Source organism: Stigmatopora argus, chromosome 12 (assembly GCF_051989625.1).
Source record: "Stigmatopora argus isolate UIUO_Sarg chromosome 12, RoL_Sarg_1.0, whole genome shotgun sequence".
Classification (NCBI taxonomy): Eukaryota; Metazoa; Chordata; class Actinopteri; order Syngnathiformes; family Syngnathidae; genus Stigmatopora; species Stigmatopora argus.
The window spans coordinates 17324421-17345657 of NC_135398.1; the positions used below are offsets into that span (position 1 = coordinate 17324421).

The 21237-nt window shown below is 39.9% G+C and overlaps 1 protein-coding gene across 1 annotated transcript in view; it reads left to right on the forward strand.

Annotated features, from left to right (window-relative positions):
• Positions 1-21237, forward strand: part of sugt1 (SGT1 homolog, MIS12 kinetochore complex assembly cochaperone) — a 68083-nt gene that overhangs the window by 34225 nt on the left and 12621 nt on the right. The window contains exons 6-11 of the mRNA XM_077616086.1: positions 1264-1317; positions 10889-10914; positions 11119-11144; positions 12926-13022; positions 14418-14525; positions 20874-20964. Of these exons, the coding sequence (XP_077472212.1) occupies positions 1264-1317; positions 10889-10914; positions 11119-11144; positions 12926-13022; positions 14418-14525; positions 20874-20964 (402 nt within the window). The remainder of the gene's footprint in view (positions 1-1263; positions 1318-10888; positions 10915-11118; positions 11145-12925; positions 13023-14417; positions 14526-20873; positions 20965-21237) is intronic.

Genomic DNA, 21237 nt, shown 5'->3' on the forward strand with positions numbered 1-21237 from the left:
GGTTTACGTTTGCGGAAAGAAGTGTATCACAGGGTTTTAAAATTATTTTTCCAAATATAAAAATGAAAAAATATGCGTTATTTCATGTTGAAGTGTGAGACACTTTTTTTGCAGTTTGGCAAACATGACTCAGGCTTTATACATACCCACGGGCACAGGTTTCTTGTTTCATGTCCTCATTAACTGCGAATAACGAGGAAATACTGCACAACCCTTCTTCTGCTCAGGGTGTTGCATTTGGTTAAGTTCGATTTAAAAATATATATATATATATATTTTTTTGATTAGAACTCGATCTCATCCCGTATTTGGGAAATTACCTTGGTTGCAGTAGCAAGACATTAGCTAGCACAGACACAAGACATTGTAGACCTAGGTAAAAAATTTGCCACATGCATGAAGTCCACAGGGTGTGGACCTTTTGCAGACTTGAGACTGTGGTTAAATATGCAGAATCACTCTTTCAAGCTGATCCGCACAGTCCCTCAGTAGTCTGGAGGTGATCATCTTCCTTGCCTAGATCCTCCTAAACTGTCCTATCACCTGATCAGCAGCAGTGGAGAGGCCGATGGGGGGCTTCAAAGCACACAACTTTCCCTTTGCAGCCCGGCAAGCACCGACCGCTCCTCCATCTGACCGGGCAGAGATCTCACGCTCCCATAACAATGATGGAATGCTCGGTTTGGAGCGTCGCCTCTTCTCCCGGCACTATCGTCCACTGCTCGCAGCTGATCCCCATGCATGTCAGCGGAGGTACGGCTGAACGGTTCCAAAGACGTCTAGGACTAGCACAAAGAAACCAAGCTACGCTACGAGTGGGGTCAAGTCGCAAAGGTCGCAAAAAACAGAAAAAAGCACAAAGTACGAAGCAAAGTATATGGGAAGGCATTAAGAAATATTAAAATGCAATTAAAAAAGATATAAAAGCAGCAAAAACACAAAACAAGCAAGAGCTATCTGTGAAGTGTGGGATGTTCTTTTCTTTGTCCCGAAAGATCTGGTGAGACAAGTGTCAACTAAAATATAGGCAAGACATTATTGAAGCTCCCATGACCAGTTCTCTTTATTGACAAGAGAAAAGGCATGGCTCTCGTCCTGACTCCATTTCTTAAAGCCTTCATTGCATCCGCCCAAAGTGGGCATTAATTTGAATACAAGTGGGTGGGTTTCAGTTATAAAGGAACATGGATGAAGACACAAAGATTAAAGTAAACTTTTGTCCTGTGGCAAAATTTCAAACTTTTGTTTTTGTGTTTCTACCAGCTTCTGACAAGTCATTTGAGAATTGGATCAAATGCTGTGAAGAATTGCTTGATGGTGAGTATAACCTGAGTGTTTATGTTCATTCAGTTTTAAAATACTCCAGCTACTTCAGTTTTCACCTACAAACAGGTTATTTATTAGGTCATGTTTGTGCATGTTTGTATTGAAGATAACTCAAGAATGAAGAAATATCAATAATGATCATCATAACCAACGTTACCAATGTTTTATGTTTGTAATGTGTAATGGAAGAGGTGGTTAAATTTTAATGTCCAAGGTCATGGGGCAAATTAAATTTGACTGCTTACGCACTCTCACAGTGCCCCGCCTCTAGTATATAATAGCTTTCCTTTGACTTTTGGGTCATATTTCTACATATGAAATTAATTTGTTACTTCTGGAACGAATGAATTTCATACTAACTTGGAGTTTTCGTGAGTATGGACATATTGAACATTGAGTTGGCATAATACATTTATAAAAAGACTGAAGAGCTGTGGACCTAGCACTGACTCCTGCGGTACCCCAAGACTGTTATTCCGTGAAGTAGATTTTGAATTTTGAATCATTAATGCAGTTTATGAAATAATCATTTAAAGTTGTATCTCTGTCCCTTGGTTCACGGATTTTCTCCTTCGACTGTCGTTCCTTTATTTCTCTGTGCTTTAAAGTATTTCTGTCTAGTTTTTAATATTTTTCCAGATCTCTTTAGTGTTCCCTTTCGCAGTACTAATTATGAAGAAATTGGATTTTGCAGACCGAATTTATTTTATTGCTTTATTCTTAAAGAAATAAAGTAATATTTTGAGAGCATAGTCTCATTTTTTTATTATATGGCTCCATATAACAATGGGAGGTCATTATTTTTTAATAGTTTTGCTTAAATTTTGCTTGTGAATGCAGACACACTTTCATAACAGTCATGAAAATATAACAGCTGTTATTAGCATTATTATGGTAGAGATAATCATCCCAATTGCTATTGTGTCAAATTTGGGATCTCCTTTTTGGTACTCTCATCTGCTCTGATATGGTTTTCTGAGCGCATGAGTATCTATTTTTAGAAAGCTTTCTTGAGAAAAGGATGAGGTTATAGTCTGACAGACCAGAGATTAGAGCTGGGCGATAAAACGATAGCAGTAATTATCGTGAAGTAATTTTGTCAACGACAATATTAAAAACGTTCGATAAATTGTCGATAATTTTAAACCGACCACCACAGAGAAAGGACAATAACATGGCCAAAATAAGCGATTATAAGATGCAGGACAACACCGAGCCGACCCACTAAAAGATCAATGTGAATTCTCCCTGTCGTTTTTTTATATATATATATAAATGCCTCACACCTGTGCAAAGAGCAGCCTTATTGAAAATGTACATAACCCAATATCCGCATTTGTGGACAGCCTGTAATATTTTTCTTATTTGATATAAATATTTTTCCCATTTTATGTAAATGTTCTCTAATCTAATCAGACATAGGCTTTTTCGTCATCATTGACTTGTCAAAAGCCTACTTGTCATCATACCCAGCTGCGTATGACGAAATTGGTGGTGCTACTCCACAAAGTGCGCTTTCCCGGTGTTAGGTTTATCATTATTATAAATGTGTATCAATAATATTATATTATTTAGTGCTTGCAACGAAGAGTTATTGACACTAATACAAAGGGCATTTTAATACATCTCTTGCTAAAGTAATGACTGAGGTTCGCATCAAGAGAACTGTGAATTGTTTTGGGGCATCAAGATGGTTCACATCGAACTGTGGATTGTTTTGGGAAGCATCAAGATGGTTCACATCGAACGGTGGATTGTTTTGGGAAGCATCGGCTTCTCAGGATGGTTCACATTAAAACTCTCTTGGGAAGATTCGACAGACCTACAATTGTTTTGAGAACTGAGATAAATTGTTACAAGACTCTAAAAATGTTTAGACTTCTGTGGGGCATGGTGTTAAAATCTTATGAATAAGTTAGCTAGAGAGACATCGAGTTATTAGAATGATCTTGACAGGACACGCGGGTGGATCTATTCTCTTCTTGCAAGAATTAAAGGATGTGACTTCAGATGCCTCTTTTATTGAAAGGTGAATTTGGAAATACCTAAGGATAAACTTATCACCCGGCAAAAGGCCGAAATAAGTAATATAAAAATATAAGAATCACATCCTGTTAAGGTAAATACTAAAAAATGCCTAAATTGCCTAATCTAAGATATTACTACTATCCACGGAGATCCCGGTGGTTCATTTCAGACTCCTTGGCAATCTGCCGTGATGGATACATCATATCTCCCCCGAGCGCAACCAAATCCCGGCGACTGCAGAAAAAAAGTGACTCGCAGATGCCAGCAAACAACGGATCACTTACCTCCTCACTTACCTTCAGTCAGCCAGCAGGAGGCAAATCACAGCCCAACGTCCTTCATGTTACCTGACCCCGAAGTTATTACACAGAAGGGATTGTGTGTCGAGCTACCGCAAGTTCAGAGTCCTGATGGCTGTGGGAAAAAAAACTGTCCTTAAGCCTATTTGTCCGTGCTTTGTGAGACCTGTAGCATCTGCCAGAGGGCAGCAGCTGGAACAGGTTGTGACCAGGGTGGTATTGGTCCGTGACAATGTTCCTGGGTCTGCTTAGGTAGCGAGGGCTGGTAATGTCATCCAGTGAGGGCAGAGAGCAGCTGATGATCTTCTGGGCAGTGTTGATCACTCTCTGCATGGCCTTTCTGTCTGCTGCCATGCTTCCAGCGTACCAAACTGTAATGCAGTAAGCGGGGATGCTCTCCACAGTGGCTCTATAGAAGGTCACCAGAAGCTTACTGTCCAAGTTGTTCCTCATGAGTACCCTCAGGAAATGGAGTCGTTTCTGGGCCTTCTTCACCACTGCCGTGGTGTTGGTAGACCAGGAGAGCTTATCCGTAATGTGGACCCCCAGGAATTTAAAGGACTGGACCCTGTCTACGCATACTCCATTTATGAAGAGTGTGGCCAGATCTGTGCTGCGTTTGGGAAAGTCCAGTATTATTTCTTTAGTTTTCGTGGTGTTCAGTGTGAGATTGTTCACCAAGCACCACGAAAACAGTTTATTGACCTCATCTCTGTAGGCCGACTCATCCCCTCCTGAGATGAGTCCGACCACAGTGGTGTCATCGGCAAATTTGATGATGGAGTTAGACTGATGGGACGGGGTACAGTCGTATGTGTACAGGGAGTACAGAAGAGGACTCACAGCCTTGAGGGGAGCCAGTGCTCAGTTCTGAAAATGTTGCAAAAATCTATAACTTATCTTGGGTTAAAGTGGGTTAAGTTCATTCAACTTTTTTATTTTATTTTCTGAGGTAAATTTACAGTTTCTTTTTGTAAGGCTCAAAATAGCCTGCTTGCCTATGGTGATGTCTTCAGTTGATCATTTTATTTATTTCATATTGCACAGCAACTTTTGGTTTGAAGGCAATCTTATAAAAAAAAAGAAGCCTGTCAAAATTTCTGCATGTTTTATTCTTTACATTTCATTGTGTAAGGAGGGAGTAGTCTTATCTTTATTGCATAACAGAAAAACTAAAATACTTTTCAAAATCATCATATTTGATAGCCTCTTCTTATTAAGTAAGGTAACAGTGCCTTTCATATTTGCATAGGGAGGACAGTAATTTATTTACTTATTCTCAGAAGTTTGAAGTTTCAAATTTGAAACAAAAAATGTGATAGTTATTGTTATATCGATATCGACTGATAATTGTTTTTATCGTGATGACAATATTTGTCATATCGCCCAGATCTACCATTGATCATATTGAAAATCTTTTGGATCCTCTCGCTAAGTAGTCCAAGTGAGATCAGCAGATTGGAGCGGTTTTGTTCCGTCTGAATTCCTGGATGGGTTCCATTGTTTTGGAGACATTCAGTGCCAAGTTGTTGAGTGCACCACTCGCTGAGTATATGGAATCAAAAACAAACAAACACAGATATTGAATATATAGTAATGATAAATAAATAACCAATTAATAGTAATAGATAAATAAGTGGTCAACATAATAAATTTGTATAAGTAGTAGAATTAAGTCTTGATTAGGTCCTAGGTGCAGAACTCGAGTTGCGTATGGTAACAGCCCTTGGGAAGAAACTGTCCTTGAGTCTGTTTGTCTTGGCTGTTATGGCTCTTGCACCTTCTAGAGTGCAGCAGGTTGAAGTGGTGGAAGCCGGGATGCGTATTGTCTTTTATGATGCTCTCTGCCCGTATGTATGTGCGTGTGTGTGTGCATGTACCGTATTTACTCGCATATAAGCCGACCCCTTAAAATTGTTGAATTTCACATTTTCTTGCGTATAAGCTGCCCCCTGATTCACAATTTTCCCCTCCATATTCATGGTTTTAATAGGGAGTACAAATGTGTTACTTGGAAGGGAAAATCTTAAGAAAATTGCACGTGGTATTTCTGAGATACTGTATGAATCAAAAGCACATTATTAGGGTCAATATCATAAAGAACTTAATATGCCTGTCTTTGATAATATGAAATTATTCAATCTTAAAAAAGGAATAAGTCTATCTTGGTGAGAACATGATGCTTTTTAATGACAGAAATTACAATTTTCTTACCAGAAGTTTAAGATGTTGTGGCGACCAAATTGCTTCTAATGTCGAAATACCTTCTTTTTTTCTCCAATGGTTCAAATTACTGCAATAGTTGTAACTTTTGAACAAGAAATAATAAGAAACAAAAACAAAGTGGAATTTGTTTTATTTCATAATCACAAATGTACAATCATTTCCTTTGTGTTCTGAAACAGAAAGGGTGTTATTTGCACGTAGACAAATTAAAAAAGGAAGTAACGCACAACCAGGAAGTGTGTCCATAGCGTTATAGTGTTAACCAAGTCTCTGGGTGCAATAATAGCATGGGTTACACATTACGCAGGTATCAATGCTGATATTTCAACGATCGACCGCAAGACCTTCAATCAGCCTCACCAACAACTATTGGCATGTGCTGACATGGTAAACTATACGAACACATTTATCTAGGCTACTCGAGTCTAGCCAGTCAGAGGATGTTTAACTACGGTAGGATGGTGACGCACTGAGCAAGCAGTGACAGGCACGAGTGAGTTTAGTTAAAATGGAGACACAGGAAATGAACGCACTTCTCCGGAGATCCAAGCATGTTTTGGTGATCTATATGCTGCAAATAATAAAAAAATAATTATTGTGAGGTGAAAAGGTCCAAGGTGTAGCGGCTGGTCTCTCCACCCAGGTTTCCATGCTGTACATTGCAGCGACCGTTCTTCTCATCGAAGTGCCGCCTCTTGTATTGGTCACCGGCGCGCATGTGCTGTTGTTCACTGCCCGAAGCTCGCATCTTCCGAGGTGCGAAACTGCAAATTCTCGTTCGGACGGACACACCCGGGAATATTATTCCAAGGAATAAAAAAATGAACCACTCGAAAGGAACTAATGATTTCGATGCCATTGAATTTGGCAATCGTCTAGACCAGGGGTGGGCCAACTATTTCACAAAGGGCCGCAGTGGGTGCAGGTTTTCATTCCAACCCATAAAGAGGCTACCCTTTCACCAATCTGGTGTCCTGCAAGTACAATCAGTGGATTGCAATCGTGTGCGTCTTGTTTTCTGCAGAAATCTCATTGGTTAAAGTGCCTTTGCTGGATCTGTTGGAACACAAACCTGCACCAACAGCGGCCCTCGAGCAACGGTTTGCCCACCCCTGGTCTAGACAGTGTCAAGACAACATCTTTACAAGTAAAATGCCTCTCGAATCTGACAAAGGGGACTTGGACTAAAGCTCCAATAACCATTTTTTTATGATTTAAATCAAGCAGAGAGGAACTATTTTCACTGAGTGTAGTACCGTATTTTCCACACTAAGACGCAACCCCAATGAATCACATATTTCAAAATGTTTTTCCATACATAAGGCGCACCGCATTATACGGGTCTACAGTAGAGGCTGGGGTTACGTTATGCATCCAGTAGGTGGTGCTGTGCTAACGGGAATGTCAACAAAACAGTCAGATAGGTCAGTCAAATGTTATTAGTAGATTACAAATAAGCTTTATGACAAATCCATTCATTCCCAAAATGAATAAACCACTGGTTTATTATTGTCTCCGAGGTAAAGTTTTACTATTTTCGTGACACGGTTTATCTTTTAACAACAGCAAGGTATAACATGTACAGTGGGGCAAATAAGTATTTAGTCAACCGTCAATTGTGCAAGTTCTCCTACTTGAAAAGATTAGAGAGGCCTGTAATTGTCAACATCAGTAAACCTCAACCATGAGAGACAGAATGTGGAAAAAAACCTCACAAAATCACAGTTTGATTTTTAAATAATTTATTTCCAGGTTATAGTGGAAAATAAGTATTTGGTCACCTACAAACAAGCAAGATTTCTGGCTGTCAAAGAGGTCTAACTTCTTCTAACGAGGTCTCCACCCGTTACCTATATTAATCGCATCTGTTTTAACTCTTTATTGGTATAAAAGACATCTGTCCACAGCCTCAGTCTCTCACACTCCAAACTCCACTATGGCCAAGAACAAAGAGCTGTCGAAGGACACCAGAGACAAAATTGTAGACCTGCACCAGTCTGGGAAGACTGAATCTGCAATAGTTAAAACGCTTGGTGTAAAGAAATCAACTGTGGGAGCAAATATTAGAAAACGGAAGACATACAAGACCACTGATAATCTCCCTTGATCTAGGGCTCCATGCAAGATCTCACCCCGTGGCGTCAAAATGACAACAAGAACGGTGAGCATAAATCCCAGAACCACATGGGGAGACCTAGTGAATGACCTACAGAGAGCTGGGACTTTGGAGGAGAAAGAATACTGAATTGCATCCGAAGAACACCATACCCAATGTGAAGCATGGGGGTGAAAACATCATGCTCTGGGGCTGTTTTTCTGCAAAGGAACCAGGACAACTGATCTGTGTAAAGGAAAGAATGAATGGGGACATGTATCGAGAGATTTCGAGTGAAAATCTCCTTCCATCAGCAAAGACATTGAAAATGAGACGTGGCTGGGTCTTTCAGCATGACAATGATCCCAAACACAGCCAGGTCAACAAAGGAGTGGCTTTGTAAGAAGCATTTCAAGGTCCTGGAGTGGCCTAGCCAGTCTCCAGATCTCAACCCCATAGAAAATCTGTAAAGGAAGTTGAAAGTCTGTGTTGCCCAACGACACCCCAAAAACATCACTGCTCTAGAGGATATCTGCATGGAGGAATGGGCAAAAATACCAGCAACAGTGTGTGAAAAGCTTGTGAAGAGTTACAGAAAACGTTTGGCCTCTGTTATTGCCAACAAAGCGTACATAAAGTATTGAGATGAATTTTTGGTATTGACCAAATACAATAATTTTCCACCATGATTTGCAAATAAATTCTTTAAAAATAAAACAATGGGATTTTCTGTTTTTTTTCCCCCACATTCTGTCTCTGATGGTTTAGGTTTACCAGTGGCGGTCCGTGCATTTTTTGGTAACGCCTTCAACGTATCAATCCAACCCTTAAAAACTTTTATGGCTATAAAACCTCAACTGCAGCTAGAGCTGCGACACATAGAAAACAATCAATAAATCAATGCACAAAAATGGGGTAAAATCCACTTCCTAGCAGCATTTCATGATTAAATACAAATACTGGAGCTTTTCAGACATTAAAACCAGGCCAGGGGGGTGATTTTCCCGGGAAAAGACAGCGATGAACGTCAATGGCGTACGGGCAAACATTGCCCGAAAATGTGGAAAAATCCTGGCGAAAACAGCATTTATTGATTAAATACAAATACTGGAGCTTTTTAGACATCAGAACCGAACCCGGAGTATCATTTCCCCGGTAAAAAGACAGCGATGAACGTCGATACGTCCATATACGTCCATACGTGAAACAGCAAAAAAAATCCACTAAAATTATGTAAAATCCACTTCCTAGCATCATTTATTGATTGAATACAAATACTGGACCTTTTGAGACATTACAACCAGGCCAGGGGGGTAAGTGTAACATTTCTATCACATAGTGGAGGGGAACTTTTCCTCCATTCAGTAAACATGTATTAAAACATTCTGATGCTGTTACGGTACATTAAATGTTAGTGTAATCACAATATAGTAACACTCGTAATAGTGCAAACCAATAACAACTCGAATAATAACTCTATGCTGTTCACGCGGGTGAAACGTGCGTGCTCTCGCGTACACAATGAGGCACTATAACATTCAGAAAGAAAGAAACACACTTGATCAGTTTATTCCTCATCTATGAATTCTTCGTCTTCAGTGTCTGAATTGAACACCTGGGCGAATACGGCATCCAATACCCAGGGTCCATCTCATCGAAGTCCGTCATTAATCGAGTCTATATTGCTTTGGTTGTCTGGCAGCTGCCTTCCTGAAAGCTCGAACCACAGTTGAAACTGATATATCAGCCCAGCCATTTACGATCCACTGGCAGAGAGTGGTGTATGTTGTCCGGCGCTGTCTTCCAAGGGGGATAATGGACTTGTAAGCTGTTTGCATAGTTGCATGACCTGTTGTGGCTCAATATTGATCCATATATAATATATAGTTCGTAGTCTAGCTTTGAATGCTGTTGATGCCAATCGAGCGGCTAGAGTTTGAAGAGTGACACTCAGTTGATTGTTCACTCGCGTTTTCGTCCAAATGGTCCAAGAGTTAAAGAATGTCAACAGAGGCAGAAATGTGACAACAACTCGTCGAGTTTAATAAACATAGCGCTATGTGACCGTCAATGCGATACAAACAATGGCTTCTATCTCATTGAGGCTCCGGATGGGAAAAAAAGGCGAGCTTATGCATGGGAGGCTCAGGGTTATTTTCATGCTGACTCAAACCTGTAGACAGCTGGAGAGCCTCTGACACTCCTTACCGTAGTTGCGAGACCTGTTGCGGATCAATATTGATCCATATATAAGGCGCACCGGATTATAAGGCGCGCAGTCATCTTTTGAAAAAAATTAAGGCTTTTAGGTGTGCCTTGTAGTGCGGAAAATATGGTGCTTAAAGTATTTAAATTTTCAAAAAATGTATCCATTATATTTAGATATTAATACATTATAGTCCTTTCAAATGCTGCTCTTAGTAAATAAAATTGTCATTTAGGAACTGCATATTTTACCCTTTGGTTGTCTGTGTGATATTAAAATTATTTTGATAAAAATAAATGAATGATGAATTTGCAATTCAGGATGGGGGCAAAGACTTTTTCCCGGCAAAACCTCTGAGGCAGAGCTGCTTGATTCAATGGAAAAATATATATCATAATAAATTGTCAAGCATTGTCTCTGGTGAGTATGTTTTGACAAGATTCATGCTCCAACTTTGATGCAGTGATTCATCTCTACTAGCTAGCAGAGCCCTTTTATTATTTAAGCCCAATAATAGACCAAACCTGGTCTCACAATAACCTTCCACGTCCTGATTGTTTCCTACTGTTGTTGATAATGACGACATGGCCTATGTCCGATTATTATTACTTTCAGCTCTCTTTGTTCCACGTATGTTAATGTCACAGAGGTAATGTATGATATAGTTAAGCTTGAAAAACAACCACATTTTCTTTTTTGGCCCAACAGAAAAGCACAATGGCAGTGTCAACATGGTGAGTATTTTCCTTTATGCCACCCCATCCCCCCTGGGGGTGCCGTTGCCTTCCCCATCAGTATACAATTTCAGTCTGTAGACAGACCAAAGTAAGCTGAATGTGATGTTATTTTTCCATCTGGATACTATTGTTGTTTTGTTTTTGTTATATACTTATGATGTCCTTTTGATGTAATTGCATACCGGGGGCTACATGATGCAGAAAATACCAGCCTTGCCACTTGTGAAGTAAGTTTTTTTTTTTAAATATTTTAAAGATTTCATTAACCTCTTTGTACTGTCAGGTAAATGAAATAAACTATGTAGAATGATATTGTAATCCTCTATTACATTCAATAGAACGTTTCCACAAAACCTATAGCAATACTTTTTCATAAGGAAATGAAAGGGTTTATCTAAATATCTGTAAAAATAGACATCCTTTAGCACCTAATAACTAGAAGACCTGAATGATCATGGGAGGATCCCTATTTTATGTCTAGTAAAACAGCTGTAAATTTGACCACCTGTTTCGTGTCATTAATCCTGCTGAAAAGCCCTGTGACAACCTACTTTTTTAGTCTTTGGGTGTAGACGACTAGATTTGGATTTGCAGTATCTTGGTACAGTATTTCAAGGTGTTTCGCATGCCATGCACCCAAACAAGAATCCCAGAGCATTTTGAAGAGAAACCGCTCTTAAGATCCTGCCCAATACTTATCGTTAGGTGTGTTTCTCTGCATACTCATCTTTTGTTTCATCCTAAGCCCACTTTAGAGTGTTGTTTGCTAAAAAACTCTATCTTGGCTTCCGATTAGCCCTTTAAAATAATTTTGTGTTTCTGATTGAGAGTGAGAAAAAGTTTTTTTCTTTTTCTTCCATGCCTCCAAAACAGTCTAGTGGCAAGCAAATAGTGCCTTATGGTTAGATTTGTAGACTTTATGAAACCAAGAAGCTCCCATTTGTTTAAATTCATTAACAGTGAGCTTTTGATAAAATATTTTTTAATTCTCTTTGTATCCTCCTCACTGGGAACAAAATACATTTGTGTTCTAACTGTATTTACTCGCATATAAGCCGCTTTTGTCGAACAAAAATGATGACTGAATCGAGGGTACGGCTTATTTGCGCATAAAAACCCGACATGCGAAAAACTTCAAGTTGACGCCGCCATGGCATGATGATGTCACAACAAAATGGTGCCGTGACGACACGAGGCAAGCGACCCGATATGGTCATTTATTTCAAAATGGAAAAAATATAGAGATCAAACGCTGAACGCATTTTATTTTGACGTCTATGAATGGAATTCAAGAAAAAAAAATTACTTATCTTGCATAAAACATGAAAAAACTCACATTCCCATCACTGCTCGCTCGGCTCACAGCCATCTTACCTAGGTGGGGGCGGCCATCTTAGCTAGGGTGCTGCCATCTAAACCTAGTAGCTTAGAAATACCACTTGTGATGATTTTTCTTAAGATTTTCCTTTCAAAGTTACGTATTTGTACTCCCTATTAAAACCATGAACACGGGGGATGAGAATTGGGAATCAGGGGTGGCTTATACGCAAGAAATTGTAAAATTAAAAAGCTTTAAGGCAATTTTAAGGGTGCGGCTTATATACACAGGCGGCTTATACGCGAGTAAATAGGGTAATTATTCCTGTGACAGGAGATATTGTCAGTGGCAGATAGCATGTGCCTGACGAGGGTCGACAGGCTCGACACACATCTGCCTTAATTGAATGGTGTTCCTTCGTCTCTAAGGCTTTTAACATTGATTAACCAGGGGTCCCAATATATTGCGAAAGCGCTGTATATGCTAAAAATCAACCCTCAAACCTCTTTTCAGACAGTTTTTTGCCACAATAAAATTGTTCAAATTTCCAACCATAAATAGGATTGTTCTTCAATAAATAACACCCCCTTTCTTTCATGAAGTTAGTTTTTTTAAATAAATAAAATAAAACCTCAGTTTAACTTCTGCAATTTTATTTCAGACAATTAATTCATTGAGTTTATCTGGCAGACATGACTGGTACCAAACAGAATCCCAACTCATCATCTCTGTTATGGCAAGAAATGTACCCAAGGATGGGGTGTGTGTCAACTTCATGGAAAAAGAGGTATTCTTGCCTTCAGTATTATTATTTTTTAATTATTTGCTTCTAGATCCATGCTAAACTGGCAGAAACGGTGACTTTGTTCATTCCCCACATGACTCAAACATTACTGTACATTCTCCCATATTTATGAACATAATTGCCATCAAAGTACAGATTCCGGAAAAATTTCCTCTATTCACATTTTCCACCCTTTTAATTTTCTAGAAAACAGAAGGTGCAACTTTTTTCAGAACACCACCACTCGGCCACATTCTCTGGGGCAGTGCTTCTCACTTATTTTCAATTGCGCCCCCAACACCACCAACCCAAACATAGCATTTTTCTATAAAGTTCTAAGTACTCCTACATAATTTCTTGAGTAAACGCTGACAGTTATCACCCCACTGCTATCCACCGACCGAGTGTGCAATGACACTTTATTCTAGTCCAACACAAATTATGATTCTTGAATCACAAGCTCCCACGTATCGGTTATTACGTATTTATTTATGTCTAAATGTATTTTCCTGTCTGTATTCTCACCCTCTTGCTACTGTGACAGTAAACTTTCCTGAATACGGGATGAATAAAGTTATATAGTATAGTCTAATCCACTCTCAATTAATTACTGGCTGTTACGAGCTGTGTGACCCTCCATCAACTCTAATCACTCAATGTCTGAAGGGAACAGCAGGAGAATTCTGGCTGCATTGCTAGCCATATGAGATGTTTATTCCTCAGAGCTTGCAGATTCTTTAATGCATTCAAAAAATATTTAGGTTATTGTTTTAATTCTTTGCTTCCTATCAAAACTATAATGTACTTGATTTGAAATGACTGCTCTCCGTTAAGGAACAGATGCCAGATTAACTATGCAAGACTTGTAATTATTGGTGTGGTGTGATTCCACCCAACACGTTGTAAAGCTCCCCTGTGTGCAGTAGGATTGGATATGCAAGTCTTTTATTTTTGTTGACCGCTGCAGCGCAGTACATCAAATCACACCACAAGCTGTGTGCAACTACAGAGTAAAATATCCGGCAAATTTTCAAAATTAAACGGTTTAACAGTTTCCTGTGATAATGGGACCCGCCAAGGTTCAAACTCGAGTGTTTTTGTGGTTATGTCAGAGCCAATGGACTAGGATCTTTGATGGCCAAGGACGAGATGAGACCTCACTCATTAAAACTAACTATTTCTTTGTTTAGAAGCATGTCTCGTTGACATTAAACATTGGCGGTTCTGTAATATTTTCCCTTTTATGTGAGAAATAATGGTAATGTCGCAATCGCATTTTTGATTTGCGCATGTGTTTCTCTCTGGAGTGGGTCTGCATGTTATTTTTAGATTAATTCCAAGTTCTCAGATATCTTTGCAGGATTTGGTAAACATTTACAATCCATGGTTTTTCCGTAGCTCTCAGCCTCAATAAGGCTGGCATCAGGAGAGAACCATAAGCTCAGCATATATCTTCTGCATCCAATCGTCCCACAACAAAGCAACTTTCGGATCCTCACCACAAAGGTATGGCTTTTAGAACATATTTTAAAACAGAAGTTGTCAATATTGATGAAAAAAGATTGTCATTTATCTGTGGTCTCCCAGCTGACTACTGGGAGCAGCAGGTGGGCTTTTTGTAGATATATATAACCAAGTCACGAAAATGAACTCAGAACTTGCCGTCATTCCCGGAGGCTTAACTAAAGAACTCCAACCGCTGGACATCGGCATCAACCGGGCGTTCAAAGCAAAGTTGCGAGCGTCATGGGAACAATGGTTGATAGCTGGCGAACACAGCTTTACGAAGGGTGGCAGGCAGCGCCGGGCTAGTTACGCTACTATTTGTGAATGGATTGTGGCCGCTTGGACTAACGTGTCTGCTTGCACTGTTGTTCGAGCTTTTACCAAAGCCGACACAGCTTTACGAAGAGTAGGAGGCAGTGCGGGGCTAGTTACGCCACTATTTTCGAATGGATTGTGGCCGCTTGGACTAACGTGTCTGCTTGTACTGTTGTTCGAGCTTTTGCCAAAGCCGACACAGCTTAACAAAGAGTTGGAGGCAGCGCCGGGCTAGTTACGCCACTATTTTAGAATGGATTGTGGCCTCTTGGACTAACATGTCTGCTTGCACTGTTGTTCGAGCTTTTGGCAAAGCCGGCATCATTTCTGTGTAGCCACATGGCAATGTGAGTGACTCCGACAACGAAGAGAGGGAACCCGTCGTTTTTGATGAATCATTTGGACAATTGTTCAATTCAGACACAGAAATTGAGGACTTTGATGGATTTGTGGGTGATGATTGATCAAAAAACCTGAGTACATTGTAAAATGGCTAAATAACGTACAACCAAACTCAGTTTTGCTTCCGTTGCCTTTTTAAAAACGTGTTGTTAGCGTGTGTCCGTATGGTTAAGCTGGTGTATGTTTTGCCAAGCCTGGCTGCGTGTATTGGTGCGGTGCGCCTTATATATATTTTTGTGTGTGTGCGTGATATCAGCAACATGCTTATTTATTTATATATTTTTTCATGTATGTATTTATTTATTTATTTCCCGAATATGGGATGAATACAGTTATCCAATATATATATATATATATATATATATATATATACATATATATATATATACAAATATATGTATACATATGTATATATACACACAGTTGTGGTCAAAACTTTACATACACTTGTGAGGAACATAATGTCATGGCTCTCTTGAGTTTTCAGTTATTTCTACAACTCTGATTTTTCCCTGATAGAGTGATTGGAACTGATACTTTGTCACAAATAACATTCATGAAGTTTGGCTCTTTTATGACTTTATTATGGGTAAACGGTAAACAGAAAAAGTGGTCAAATCTGCTGGGTCAAAAATATACATACAGCAACACGATTTAGCAATTTTGGTATCCGTGAAATGAGCTTCATAGTATGGCCTCTTAACTTCTTGTGAGTGATTAAGATTGACGACAGCTGGTGACTTCTCTGAAGCCATTTAAATAGGGCTCATTGGATGCAAACGCCCACAAACGCTACAATGGGAAAGTTAAAGGAGCTCAGCATGGATCTGAAAAAGCGAATCCTTGACTTGAACAAGACAGGAAAGTTCCTTGGAGCCATTTCAAAGCAGCTGCAGGTCCCAAGAGCAACAGTACAAATAATGGTTTGTAAGTATAAAGTGCATCGCACTGTTTTGTCACTGCCACGATCAGGAAGAAAACGCAAGCTATCACCTGCTGCTGAGAGAAAATTGGTCAGGAGGGTGAAGATTCAACCGAGAATCACCAAAAAGCAGATCTGCCAAGAATTAGAAGCTGCTGGAACACAGGTTTCAGTGTCCACAGTCAAGCGTGTTTTGCATCTCCATGGACTGAGAGGCTGCCGTGCAAAAAGGCGGCACCTTAACGCTCGACTGAAGTTTGCTGCTGATCACATGGACAAAGATAAGACCTTCTGGAGGAAAGTTCTGTTCAGATGAAACAAAAATCGAGCTGTTTGGCCCCAATACCCAGCAATATGTTTGGAGGAGAAAAGGTGAGGCCTTTAACCCCAAGTACTCCACCATGCCTACCGTCAAGCACGGTGGTGGTAGTATTATGCTGTGGGGCTGTTTGCTGCCAATGGAACTGGTGCTTTACAGAGCGTAAATGGAACAATGAAGGAGGAGGATTACCTTCAAATTCTTCAAGATAATCTAAAGCACATGTCTCACACCGATTCCGCAGAGGGCCGTAGTGGGTCCTGGTCTTTGTTCCAACCGATCCAGTGCCGCCATTTTAACCAATCAGGTGTCTTCTAAAATTATTATTATTAAGTAGCACCTGACTTTAATTAACTGATTTCACTTGCAAAAGGTATCCTCTTGTTGAGTTGGAATGAAAACCTGCACCCACTGCGGCCCTTTGAGGACCGGTTTGACACCCCTGATCTAACGGCATCACCCCAAAGATTGGGTCTTGGGCGCAGTTGGGTGTTCCAACAGGACAATGACCCCAAACACACATCAAAAATGGTAATGGAATGGCTAAATCAGGCTAGAATTAAGGTTTTCGATTGGCCTTCCCAAAGTCCTGACTTAAACCCCATTGAGAACTTGTGGACAATGCTGAAGAAACAAGTCCATGTCAGAAAGCCATCAAATTTAACTGAACTGCACCAGTTCTGTCAAGAGGAGTGGTCAAAGATTCACCCAGAAGCTTGTGGATGAGTACCATAAGCGCCTAATTGAAGTGAAAATGGCCAAGGGTCATGTTATCAAATATTAGCGCTGCTGTATATATTTTTTGACCCAGCAGATTTGATCACTTTTCTGTTCACCCATAATAAAGTCAAAAAAGAACCAAACTTCATGAATGTTTTTGTGACAAAGTATCTGTTCCAATCACTATCAGAGAAAAATCTGAATTGTAGAAATAACTGGAAACTCAAGAGAGCCTTGACATCATGTTCGTCACAAGTGTATGTAAACTTTTCGGGATATTTTGAAGGGAATACGTAGTACAACAGCAAACAGCCCATCGATAGCGAACGTGAGGGTGGAGGCATGGCAAACCAGGGTAAACCAAGGTAACAAAAGATTACAACAAAATTAGAATTCAGTTTTGTGTAAAGTTACATTAAACGTATGTTTGAGTGTCAGTATATATTAATCCAAGTTAATTTAAATTTGTTTGTTCCGTTTACGAGTGTGTTGTTGTGGAATAAAAATGAACCCCACCCCCCCACACCCCCAAACGTCTCTGTCTCCCGTCGGCGAAATCTGCCCAATTTTAGTTAGATTAAACACATTTTATTACTATTAAACCACTAGTTATGTGTTACTTTGTTAATAGATGGCGAATTAGAAGAAATAAAACATTTTTTCCAATCCAATATCCTGTTATTGGTGTTTTTTCAGTGGGTTGGAACGAATTAATTTGTCTCCCATTCATTTCGATGGGAAACGTCCGCTCGAGTTACGAGAATCTCGTCATACGATCTCAGTCCCGGAACGGATTAAGATCGTATGTCGAGGTACCACTGTACAGACACTCAAACATACGTTTAATGTAACTTTACACAAAACTGAATTCTAATTTTGTTGTAATCTTTTGTTACCTTCGTTTTCCGGGTTGGCGGTTTGCCACGCCTCCACCCTCACGTTCGCTATCGATGGGCTGTTTGCTGTTGTACTACGTATTCCCTTCAAAATATTTCGAAAATGATTCACACAAATGTCCTCACAATAGGATAACCCACGACCACTTGCCAACGAGAAATAGTCTTGCAGTACATTTTAGCGATCGCTCCGCTGCTCATAAAGACCGGCTTGCAACTCCCTCGTTGAAATGGCTCTGGCGCAGCCGCTTTGAACGGCGCCTATGAGAGAGAGTTGCGACCAGAAATATTACAAAGAGGGAATTGCGAGCCAGTGCCGCTGATGTTCTTAGGAGCAGCGAACAAGAAGTAATATAATACTCCTCGTATTAGATAATAAAAATAACAGGAAATGCAACAACTGAGCTTACCCACAGGACCCCACAGGAACAAGCTGAATAAGCTGGTCAGGAGGGCCAGCTCTGTTCTGGGCTGTCCTCTGGACTCTGTGGAGGAAGTGGGAGAGCGGAGGATGCTGACCAGGATGATGTCCATCATGGACAGCACCTCCCACCCCCTGCATGAGTCTGTGGAGTCCCTCCGAAGCTCCTTTAGCAATAGACTGCGGCACCCTCATTGCAGGAAGGAGCGCTTCCGCAGATCCTTCCTCCCATCAGCTGTCAGGCTCTTTAACAAAAAAATGGCTGTGTGTTAAGACCTACCGTATGCATGCATGTACATTTATGTGTATGTATGTATGTATATATGTGCTAAGCAACACGCTTATTTAATTATACAGACGCTCCCCTACTTACGAACATTCAACTTACGAACAACGGTACATACGAACATGTCTGCAAATTGCGTTTAAGTCCAAAAATGTTCGCAAGTCCAATTTTGTATTTCGCCCCTTTTTCGGAGTAGTACTTCTTTCCGCCGCTAATACCGACACCTGGCGCTGTGAGAGCTCAGCTCACCCAGCATCTACCTTCTTCTTCGTTGCAATGCGGAAGTGCGTGAATGTATCTCCAGTGTGCAAAGAACCTTTTTCATTTGTATCATTAAATATCTCATGCATCCAATATTGAATATGGTTGGTAAAAAGCTAAAGGCTTCTATTGAGGGAGTTGCAAGGAAGAGGCAAGCCATTTCATTTGAAACGAGTGGCAATAATAACGAAGCTTGATGCGCGTGAGAGTGGTTGAGCGTTGCACATTCAGTACCATTTATAAACAGAAAGATCGAGCAGCAGGACCCAAATATTGAACGTTGCACAAAGTTTGCAAATCAATTGAATGATGCCATACAGTGCTACTGCATCATTTATGATGAAAAAAAGAAGAAAACTGTGCAATCGTCATTAGGTCGCTTCTTTTGGCCAGTTTCTAATACATAAATCTCTCTCTCTACAGTACTGTACATATTCTCTCCATTTTATTAAATGTTTTTTTTCAGTACAAACCAATGCGTGTTACTTATACAAGCCTTAAACATACAAATGCACTTGTATAAACCTTCAATATACTTATATAGGCCTTAAACATAAATTATAATACAAAATATAGCACTGAATCAACTTACAAACAAATTCAACTTATGAACAATCGCTCGGAACCAATTGCGTTCGTAAGTAGGGGAGCGTCTGTATATTTATTCATGTATTTATTTCTTGACCTACTTATTACCTATCCATTTATGTCTAAAATGCCTTTCCTATTCCTGCATCCTCACCCTCTTGCCACTGGAACAACGAAATTTCCCGAATACGGGATGAATAAAGTTATCCTATCCAATACCCACGTATTGATTGTGGGTAATGAAGTTTCATTCTGAGAAAGAGTGCCATTGCCTATCGGCGTTGTGTGCACGAGTATACTTCATTACCCATAAAGCCCTCTTTTTGCCCGCGCATGCGCGTTGTGCGTTTCCTGGTCGATGCGTAGTAGAAACTCGTCTGAATTAATCGTTCAGTGCTCGTAGATATTGTTATACACGAAAGATATGCAAAAAAGGCTTGGTCGCATCACGAAATTTTGATCGCATGACGGGCGAATTATTCGATCGAAATTTCCGTCGTAAAACGAGAATATTGTATGACGAGCGGTCGTGTGACGAGGTACCACTGTATATGTATATATATGTATATGCGTATATATATATATGTTTATGTATGTATGTATATATATATATATGCATGTATATGTATATACGGATGTATATGTATATATGGATGTATATGGATGTATATGTATGTATGTATGTATATGTATATATGTATATGTGTATATGTGTATATGTATGTATATATACACGTGTATATATACATGTATATGTACATATGTACATATATACATATATACATACATGTATATATGTGTGTTTATTTGTGTGGATACACAAGCACACATCTTCCATTTCTTACACACACCCTCTGGCTGACAGGCATTTCAGTGCAGTATGTCTCCCGGCATACTATGAGGTTGAGTTTGGCCTCCACATATCCCCAAAGTGTATTTCTCCCACTCTCTCATTCTGTCCTACTATTGTTCTCCTTCTTTTTTTCTACACACACCCATGCTCTCACCAAGCTTGACTTGACAGTGGTTTAGAACAGGTGCCTTCTGCAGCCTCAATAATCATCTGATGTCCTACATGCACAAGATGTCAGTTTAATTGAGTATTATTTTTGTCTCTGCACACAAAAGCAAAACATTTTTAACAGATGGTTATTTCCCATGTTCCCTTTCCACTTCCCTTTCAACTACCACCCCATCTGCTCCCTCTCTTCACGCCAGGTGGAGATAAAGATGAAGAAGACAAATGCCATCAGATGGGAGAAGCTAGAACGAGAAGTACAGGAATCCACCATCAAACACTTGGTTGCAAGTGAGTCCATAGTTTTATCTTTTGTGCCACCTTGACTCATTCGCCTGTTTTTCAACCTCTGCTACCAAAAAGTCCTCAAACTCCTGTCTTTGTCACCCTTTTCTCTCACCTTCCTCTCCTCTCTCTCTCTTCCCAGCCATCTTTTAAAATATATTGTGGACTAAACTGAGAATGTTGTTTTCCTAAAATATTTTCTTTAGTGTAACGGCAGAAATGTGTGCAAAATATACAGTGTTAACTGCTTATGACTTCAGTATTTTAGTGCACATTTTC